Source organism: Cydia fagiglandana, chromosome 7 (assembly GCF_963556715.1).
Source record: "Cydia fagiglandana chromosome 7, ilCydFagi1.1, whole genome shotgun sequence".
NCBI classification, from domain to species: domain Eukaryota; kingdom Metazoa; phylum Arthropoda; class Insecta; order Lepidoptera; family Tortricidae; genus Cydia; species Cydia fagiglandana.
This window is the reverse complement of record NC_085938.1, coordinates 2,343,110-2,353,651: the sequence shown is the minus strand read 5'-3', so window position 1 is coordinate 2,353,651 and position 10,542 is coordinate 2,343,110. Positions and strand designations below refer to the sequence as shown.

The 10,542-nt window shown below is 36.4% G+C and overlaps 1 protein-coding gene across 2 annotated transcripts; it reads left to right on the top strand.

Annotated features, from left to right (window-relative positions):
• Positions 1-2,373: 2,373 nt before the first annotated feature.
• Positions 2,374-8,111, top strand: LOC134665717 (putative mediator of RNA polymerase II transcription subunit 26). Of its 2 annotated transcripts, none has more exons than XM_063522686.1 (4): positions 2,374-2,477; positions 4,838-4,953; positions 6,059-6,176; positions 7,105-8,111. In XM_063522686.1, exons 1-4 carry the CDS (start codon positions 2,454-2,456, stop codon positions 8,044-8,046), a joined length of 1,200 nt encoding a protein of 399 aa, XP_063378756.1. In that variant the 5' UTR covers positions 2,374-2,453; the 3' UTR covers positions 8,047-8,111. The 2 variants fall into 2 exon arrangements, with proteins under 2 accessions (XP_063378756.1, XP_063378755.1); XM_063522685.1 differs by lacking the exon at positions 6,059-6,176 and adding an exon at positions 5,527-5,650.
• The last annotated feature ends 2,431 nt before the right edge of the window (positions 8,112-10,542 follow it).

The window sequence follows — 10,542 nt, the reverse complement described above, 5'->3', positions numbered from 1 at the left end:
CCCATTGATTAACAGTCCGCCGGACAGTATCGGCCGGTTAAAACCTTTTAGGCCTGTCAGTTAGAACAAAGTTTTGACAGTTTTGAACAACAGACAGGCGGATAACGTCCGCCGTCCGGCGGACTGTTAATCATTGGGCCCCTTTAGAGTTAGACCAAGATAAAATGGCAGCGATTTTAATAGCACAGACAGACGTACTGCGCAATTGTTATTTAAACGTCATCATCTTCATCGCGATCCCGGCCTTTACCACATCTGATGGGAGCCTGGGGTCTGCTTGGCAAGTAATCCCGAGACAATTCTCGGCATAGGCTCTATTTTTACGAAGACGACTGCCATCTGACCTTCCAACCCAGAAGGTAAACAAGACCTTATTGTGATTAGTCCGGTTTCCTCACGATGTTTTCCTTCAACGAAAAGCGACTGGTAAATATCAAATGATATTTCGTGCATAAGTTCCGAAAAACTCATTGGTACGAGCCGGAGTTTGACTTTGAACCCGCAACCTCTAGAATTTTCGGCGCCAATCATAGTGTGATCTATAATTATATTTAGCTTGTTTTTTTAAATACCACGTCGATGACAAACAAGCATACTGCCCGCCTGATGGTAAGCAGTCACCGTAGCCTATGGACGCGCGTTGACGATCCTAACGTGACTCACGGAGTCAAAACTGACATACACTAACGTTTACGTAATTTATTTATATCTATAAAGTAAGTAACGAGAACGTAAGAAGTTCTCAGTAGCGTTAATGTCAGTGGTGGTAGCCACACTAATTGTGGGCCACGCGTTTTCCGCCGTAGTCTATGAATGGTGGTCTGTGTCTCTTGTTTTCTCTCGAGTCGCACACCAGTGAGCCGCGATGCTCCATTTGCCATTACGTTCCGTTTTAATTGAGAACGTTATGAAATTCGCGTAATACTTAATTGGTATTATCGTTATCTTATCAGATTATAAGATTTTGGAATGTTTAGGGTTTCGGTAATGACTTTGCTGCCATGTATATTGAATAACGAAAGTGTTTACATTTGCCTTTACATACATACATACTTTCCCGCACTAGTTTGGGACCTTCAGTTCCTAAATAGGTATGTCAAAAATTTTAAGGGCCATATGTATAGGTACCTACTGTAAAACGTAGTACAATACACGTGCGAATAGTTTAATTGGCAACTCGGGTCGCTCTATAAAACTCTCCTTTCGGTTTCGGTCGGTTTAATTTATCATCAATCGTTGCGAATTTACTTCTTTTCGCACTTGTATCGTAAATAACTATTGTTTCACAAACCCGATTCGAACTTTAAGATACGTCAATTAATGGATTTAGAAACGATATGGATTAGATGGGTCAGTGTCAAAAGTGACGTTTTTGTTTGAAGAAACGTCACATTGACACTGACATATTTAATCCATGTCGTTTCTAGACCTATTAATTGACGTATTTTAACGTTCGAATCGGGCCGTTTGCTGCTTTAAATTCTAGAGAAGAGGAAAGACTAATCTAAGCTAGATTAGAGGCCTTAATTCACTTGATTGGATCTTCGAGATGCCTATTAATATGTCAACCCTCTACAAGATAACTTGGACAACCCCTAGGCATTCTCATGCTTAAGATAAAACTAAATATTTCCACAATTAAGTACCTCCTTGTCACTAGAAAGTACGAACCATGTTCTTACGAAAAATTTATTAACAGTAGGTAAGTAGGTATATATGTAGGTACCTATATTGTATGGGTTTATGAAATGATTGCTGTTAATATCGAACGTGAGATTATTAATATAATTATTGGATATATTCATGGATTGACAACATTTTGTTATATTATAAAAATATAATACTTGTAATATAAATATGTAAAAAAGTTTCCAAAATATTATACATATGTCATTGCCCTACAACAGTAAGTAGGTATATAAATACAGATTACATACTGATAAATACATACCCATTGAGACCATGTAAGAAAATAAAGTTTAAAATAAGCCTTGCTTATAGTTTGGGACCATTGATTGGGTGTATTGGGATTGTTTCGTTCTGTGATCTGTGGTAAGATTGCACTCAAAACTTTTGTTTATTAGGCCAATGTGTTTTTCATTAAATATTCTGCTTTTTAAAAACATTAGACTAAGTCGCATAGTATTGTTTCCTTACCTTTAACCTCTACCTCTCTATAGTCTATAGATATCTATGCCAAAGAAAAGAAAAGTAAAGCAACCAAACTTCCCAAAGTACACCGGAATCGAAGTAAAAGAAATGGCACTTAAATTCCAATTTCAATCGTTGCATCTCATCATAAAGCCCAATTTCGCCGAGCAACAACAACTAATTCACCGATTTATGTAGATCGAACCATTCGGTTCCGAGAACCTGATAACGTCGGCAACTTGTGTTTTCTATAAAAGAACTTACTCGGACCGTTCACTGACACCCATTGTCAATCACTCAAGATGTCACAACGTCCGGCTTTTACGGTATTGACTTTTATTTACATAAATAACTTTTTTACTTAAAAATCCTTGAAAATGTACTTAAAACCAAGTAAAAATATTAAATTTAAATGTAAATTTGAAGTGATTGTGATTGAATGGAGTTCAGTGATCGTGAAAGTGATGAAAGTGTGATTTGTAAAAAGTGATCTAATATTAGGATCCAATTGTTTGTGACGAATGTTTTTTATCACATTTTTCTAAAATCTAGTAGTCCAGCTAGATAGGTAGTCGAGGTATAATAATTTGCAAATATGCTATAAATGTGATATTTTTTTGGAGTCCAAAACAAAAATAATGGGAGCACAAGCGTTAAAGTATAAAAAATAAGTTTCGCGTGAGTAAAAATATTTAGTGATTATTTCAGAAAAAAAACTAACAACGCGACCGGTGAAATTAAGTATTTTAATAGTTTAATATAATAAAATAATAAGTAGTGTTATGAGTTATGAATAAATGATACTGGTGCTTTCCGAGAGCAAACGATTGTACCATCGTTATATGTACTTATCCTTATTTTATAAAATGAGAGCAAGTACTGAAAATTTACCTTCAAACAAAGAAAGTTTCCAAATCTGTTCAGCGGAACATACCTACATAAAAACAAAGTCTCGACCAATTAAGAACATCCTTTTTTTAAGTCGGTTTATAAAAACAGATGAACTAACTTAACGGACAATTCTCTAATAACCTAGATTTTGTCAGTCAATACCCGAAACAAATTTGCGGTTTCTGTTTAAGAGTAACACGAACGTTACATCAAAAGCCGCTCCCATACAATCGAAGGTAAGCTCTCATTTTAAAACGACATGATTCAATTACATGCATGAAAGTTGGCATGAACTTACGTATCATAATAGATTATTTATCTGTCTGAAGTTTTGTATGTAAAACACTGAGAGAAAAGGATAACAAAAACACACTTAGAATTACAAAAATAAACTTAATCCGGGGACAAGGAGAGTTAACTAATAGGAACAAATTGACTTTTGCAATTTCTATTAGTTCTTGCAATTTCTATTATCTGTTTGTTGAAATTAGATTTAGGATTACTGAGCTGTTTGTAGAAATAAATAAACTTTACAGAAATAGTGAAACGTCTATAATTATTACTAAACTTCATTTTTTCCCCCAGTACAGAAATGTTTTTTTAAATTCCTGGTTTAGTTTACTAATGATTTTTCTCTCAGTGTACCTATTCAAACGGAAGGGGTAGGTAAGTACTCTTATAGATGTCATCTCCATACAATTTATAACCGAAAAACGCATTGAGATGACATCTATCAGCGCGTACCCTTTCCTGTTTGAAAAATGCTATAAAACTCATAGGTGCCAACGTTGTTAATGTTACTTGAATTTTCATATTTTTAATATGAGACCGTAACTTCGATTGTATGGAAGCGCCTAGTTATTGTGACTCTTAAAAATCTAAAAAACGCCACCTTAATGACGATTTGTGAAACTAGTATGTCAAGGACAATGTTCCGTCAACTATTCATTTGTTTTAAGTATCTTCATTTGTTTTAGTATTGTTCTAGTGAGAATTTTAAGCAGTGTTTTAGTCAACACTTGTGTAGACTTTAGTGCAATAATGAGTCATTTTAGAGTTATACTATTGTTTTAATGTGGAGCAAGTTTTTAACGGGTGCTTTTAAAAATAAAGACTTATTTACATTTGTTTATGTGTGAACAAAAATATTATGGGAGGTTAATTAAGTAGTCAAATAAAATTTTTGGCGGAATTTCTGATGTGATGATAATTTTGCGTATATAGACCCATTTCTCGAACGGTGTTAGATTAATATTATTAGTGTGGTGTCATGGACACCTATAAAGTTTGACAAGGGACTATTTCTTGAACGGTATTAGACTAATATTATTATATAGTCCACGAACTGTCAAACCGTATGAGTTGCCATGACAACACACTAATAATATTAGAGTAAGTAATATATTTCGAGAAATGAGCCCATGGGGGCCTTAGTTAGTGGGCTATAAATTTTAGTCTAATATAGATACCGAATCAAAAATGAGCCCTAATGTACTTGCAATTCAAATCTGTCAATAAGCTAAATTAGAACCACATTCCATGATTCGTTTGAACTGGAACTTCGCATAAGTACATACTCGTAATTATAGGGTGACAGCGCAATATTATGGTACCATCGAGCTGGAGCCAATTTCTCGAACGATATTAGTCTAATATTATTGATATACGAGTATTGTCATGGCAACCCATACCATTAACGACTAGACTAATATGATTAGATTTATTAGTCTAATATCGTTCGAGAAATAGGCTTCTGATCTGAGCGTTTTCAGACATTTTTGAATGTTTTTTTCAGAAATGGCTATGGTGCCTCTTTGCCGTTTACGCGGGACCAGGCTGGGGCAGAGCCGTGACGGTTCGGACCCCACCTAAGAACCCTACAACAATCGAGGCTCAGGCGAAATTCTTCCAGTACGTATTTAAGTTATTTATGGCATGGCACAAACACGAAAGGTTATGCGTTCAAAGTTTCAAACCTATTGTATGTTCGTTTGTTGGAATGATTTATGCAAAAAGAGAGGAACATAGATATGATAAATGCATAAAGAATGTCAAAGGTAATGTCCAGTCCATTTCGGACATTGCCGAATTAAGTGTTTACGTAAAAAACTTCACATAACTAAATACTCTTTATTGCACATCTCAAATAAAAGACCCAGTAGGTAAACGTTAAATTTAATATTTCAAAGCAGAGATAAAGCAATGGACGGCCTTATTGCCAAAAAGCGATATCTACTGGACAAATAAATTATGTATGTGCGAGTAAAATTGAAAGATTATAGTATGGGGTACTTAGTACTTACTTTAAATAAAGTCGGTACGGATTTTAAAAGGGTTCGCAACGCAACGCGCATGTAAGGGGGTTCTTAATACCTAATGCACGTTGCACGCATCATGGTTTAAAATAAGGTATCAAATTCACTCACTCTTTCCGTAAACTTACGTTTTTATAGATAGATGATTGAATAAACCTTATGTTTATAGGGATTTTTTCTCAGTACAGTTGAGTCCGTACAACATAGAGTTCGGGCACGTGTGCGAGGACCCCGACACGTGGGAGCAGCGATACGAGAAGAAGGACTTTAAGAACCACAGGGACATGGGCAAAGTAACGCACCCTCTGTTGAGGGGGCGAGTTCAATGACCTTTTCCCATACTTGTTAGTGATGTCACTTAACGACTTTTAATGGGTTGATCGCTGTTCGCTGACTCACTACACTGCACTTCTTAGCTTTTGTCATGGAACACTTCACTTGACAACTTAATACTCATTTATTCCGAAACCAAATTTACCGTATAAGGGGCTGTGGAAAAATTTAACAGCGCAAAGTAGCCTATAGAATAGCGACATCTATTGGGCAACTATAAAAACGAAGTTACGACATGTTTCGCGACCCACGGTCATTGAATTCGTTCCCCTATCTCTTCGTATTCTGGTATGTGCTCTCCGTCTGTCCTCTAACTTCTTGTTCTTGCTAACCTCTTCTGTCTCTAACTTTCGCTTGCTTGCATGAAGGTATAGGCATCTGCCGACGCACGAGGACTACGAGCAGGGCCACAGACAGGGCAGCGAGCGACACTTCACCGAGAGACACGAGCGCGCCAAGCCTTCTGATGGACTGTTTTCTGCTAAAGTATGCTTTGCTTTAATAATCAACAGGTTAAACAGAGATTTAGGAAAATATGGGTAGCGGCTGATATAAGGTTGCTGTAAGGAGGCTGAGCGGCTACCGCGAAAACCGAAATTCGCAAATTGCGGGGATTCTTCTCTTTTACTCCAATGAAGGCGTAATTAGAGTTACAGAGAAAAATCCCCGCAATTCGCGAATTTCGGTTTTCGCGGTAGCCGGTCGCGGTTATAGCCCTGTTTTAAACTTTCATGATTTTTTACTGATTATTATTCATAACGACGGGACTTAATCGCGTATAATTAAGTTTTAAATTTACCTCCCACGTTTAGAGGACGGCGTTGTCCCCGTGGTCCGTGGAGTCTTATCCTAGACCACGCGGACAACGCCATCCTAAAATTAAAAACTTAATTTTACGAGATTAAGTCTCATCGTTGTGAATAATAATAAGGTGTACTGTTTTCCTAAACATTTGCGTTAAAATTTAAGAAAAGTTGCTGTTTCTAAAAGTTTTGTTGTTTAACCTCTACTGAGATTATCAGTACCTCTACCTATACTATCTGACCTAACATTAAGCAAAATCTCTGCGTGACCTTGCTTAACTATATAGAAAACATTTTATCCATCAAGCGGTTATCTATAATAGCGCGCGAAAGTTGTTTTCTTAATGGATTTAATGTTTTCTTAACATTTTCAAAATATTATTGTTTCTCATGTGCCCTATTTAAAATACTCTAATATAAGAAATTATCAATAATATAATAACTAACTGCGGGAAAGCGACTTTAACCACTGCTATTGCCGTCTTCAGTATTTTTTCCGTTTGTAACTTTCTCATTTCTCTTAACTAATATCTAATATTAATGTTTAACCAAAAACTTAACCTCATTGTCAAACATCACCATTTCGTTGTCTAACCCTTTTTATAACTCAGGTACGTTGGGGTGACAAACATGGGGGATACGGAGAGCATTATTGGGACTTGAACCATGCCGGTCACGCCGCTAACCATGGCAATGACGGATATGATGGTTCAGATGATGATGGTTCATATAATCACGAATTAGACCATGCCCATGATGACCATAACGGCCATGACACATATGATGAACCTAGTGAGCCACAACCCACATATGATACTGAAGAATACGATCCAGAGCAGGCAGCGAAATATGATGAAAGCGGCAGAGCTAAACGAGCTCACCCTAGAATCAAGACTGAAAGAAAATTTGTAAGGAAAGAAGAAAGCGACGAAGAATCACCAAAAGAGAAGTATCAGCGAAAAATTAAACAACGGCAAGCTCCTCAAGAAGATACGGTAAAAGAAGCCGAACAACATCAACAACCTAAACGTAAAAGAAGGCAAAGAAGACCAGAAAACGAAGAAGATAACGCCGCAAAACAGGCTGCTCTTAATCAAAAGGAAGAACAGAAGCAAGAACCGCAGTATTACGTCAAAGATAATGAGGAACAAAGTCAATCAGAAAAGGAGCCACAATATTACGTAAAGAATAAAAATGAAGATCAAAATCAACAGCAACCACAGTATTACGTGAAGAATAAAAATGAGGAACGAAGCGAACAGCAACCACAGTATTACGTGAAGAATGAGGAACGAAAAGAACAGCAACCACAGTATTACGTGAAGAATGAGGAACGAAAAGAACAGCAACCACAGTACTACGTGAAAAGGACAGAAAATCAGTTTGTACCGTACGAACAAGGTGCAGGAGTGAGACAGCATCAGCATCCTGAGCTGACACCGGCCGCTTCAGCCCCAAGACTCTTCTTAGAGCCCACCACTGGACATGTTGTGGACAGAGCCACGGGGCAAGCCTATGTTTTACAGCCAATAGCTGTCAATAATTATAATTAGATTATTTAGTGTTAGTGTTACAAATAGGTAATTTATTTTGTTAATAAAAGGACTGTTGAAATAAACTTTCTATCTCTTTTTATCTAAAATATGTCACATCCCAAGTGGCACAGATAGCTCTATAACTACTCACTTTTAGTTCTATTTAACGCTCTGTGCGTATTAAGACTCTTATAAGAGCACACTCGTGGTCCTACAGCTGTATAATAGATCTCAGTGATATTTATATAGCTTAGGGCTGATTAAACGCTGCATTACGGCTCTGAAAACTACCATTAATACGCAAAGAGTGATATAAAGGTATATTTGCTACGACTTTATACAGCTTTAAGGGTTATCAAATGCTTTAACCGTTATAAGGTCTGTTTAGTGGATAAAATTACGCCATGTGCTGTATAAGGAGGTAATTGTGGACTTTTATTACGTTGACTTATTAAGGGAGCACAAGTGAACTATTATGAAGCTAATAGACGTATAATGGAACACATGTGGCACATAATACAGCTTGTCGCATAACATGTTTACCGCTAAGCAACTTTTATTACGCTGACTTTTAAGGGAGTACGAGTGAACTATTATGAAGCCAATAGACGTATAATGGAACATACGTGGCGCATAATACAGCTTATAGCTGAACATGTTTACTGCTAAGCAGCTTTTATTATTCTGACTTTTTAAGGAAGCACGAATGAACTATTATGAAGCCAATAGACGTATAATGGAACACATGGGGCGCATAATACAGCTTATCGCTGAACATGTTTACCGCTAAGCAGCTTTTATTACGCTGACCTTTAAGGGAGCACGAGTGAACTAATATGAAGCCAATAGACGTATAAATGGAACACATGTGGCGCATAATACAGCTTATAGCTGAACATGTTTACCGCTAAGCAGCTTTTATTTCACTGACTTATTATAAGGGAGAACGAGTGAACTATTATGAAACCAATAGAAGTATAATCGAACACATGTGGCGCATAATACGGCTTAGCGCTGAACATGTTTACCGCTAAGCAGCCTATTATACTACCATTGAGACTGTCTGCATAGCGGCTGTTTAAACGTTCACAAGATGCCTTATAACTGTTTAGAGGTTCACTAGTGTATCGAAATAACGACTTGGACTTTATAGTGGTTCACTTAAGTATCTTTATCAGATATATAACAGTCTTATGCTGCATATTAGAATTTTAATGGTTCACGTTGCTTTTTAACATTGATCGCCATTTTATTGTAGATAACCTACAAAATTGAAATTACTTTTCCAACTTTTAAGGGTAACAAAAAGGTTTTGTGCATGAGTTCTTAACCTAAATCATTAGTTTAGTACTTCCTATAACGTATTATTAACTTTTTATCTCATAATTCTGCCCAAACCACTGAAATAGTTTTTACACATAGCTTATTTATATCATTAAATTAAATAAATACTGATTATATTCGTGGCGCACTGAAATTTTCTTAGATAATGTATATATATAATGTCAATAAACTTGCATTCCCAAACATCTTTCTCGCGTAAATATATAAAAGATCATGTATTAACATTCAACTAAACACTTTAACAAAATGACTTATGGCGTCGTTGCGCTTAACGTTTTTACTTCAATATAAATATGTTCACCTCTGCGTTCATCGTCAGTGTCACTATACTAAATAATAGCTGCTTTTTAAGGCAGAGGTGTAAAAGTATGTTATTAATTATCTTTTATTCAGCCCAACGTCAATCTTTCCCGGTATTAGGGTGCACATGTGACATATTAGCTGAATAAAGGGTAACTGGTGGTCTCTTACCCAGTCAATATACACCTCTTATAACTCCTGTTGCCACTTATAATTCCGTTAAATTGCTGCTACAGCGCTCTTAAGTAGCTATGTGAACTTAAGGCTGCCTAATTTGTGCCCATTTAAGAGTAATAAAAGCTGAAAAGACGCTTATACAGCTCTTATGCAGCTTTTTTATTTCAGCTTCAAGCGTATTCTTACTTCATTATGCGGCTGCTATACAGCAAATCTGTGCTACTTGGGATGTCACAAGTTCCTTTAAATATTAAGTACTTTGTAAATATTTTGGCAAAAAAAATTACGTACATACAATTTTTATACACGTGCTACTAGCATGATGTGCTGACCAACAAAAGTGCATGTTACCACCATTTTATACCACATTTCTAAGTAGATAACACATTTATTTCTATGAACGTATTGCCAATTTAGATTTGAGTAGAGTGAAAACAGCTAATCGGTTTGGGTTGATATTGCACATTGGGTTGGAAATGGGGGTTGAAAATTAGAACGCAAGTTCTAAAAGTAGATGAAATTATGACGTATAAATAACACTTGCATTATGTGGGCTATTAAAATCGCTGCAGACTTTTCTTGGTCTAACTCTAGAGAGTTTTGTGATTTCTATAGCATAGGTTTTATCTGTTCCTTAAGCCAAATCTCATAGAACAAACATACTTAGGCACAAGCAAAACCTAAGCTGGCGTC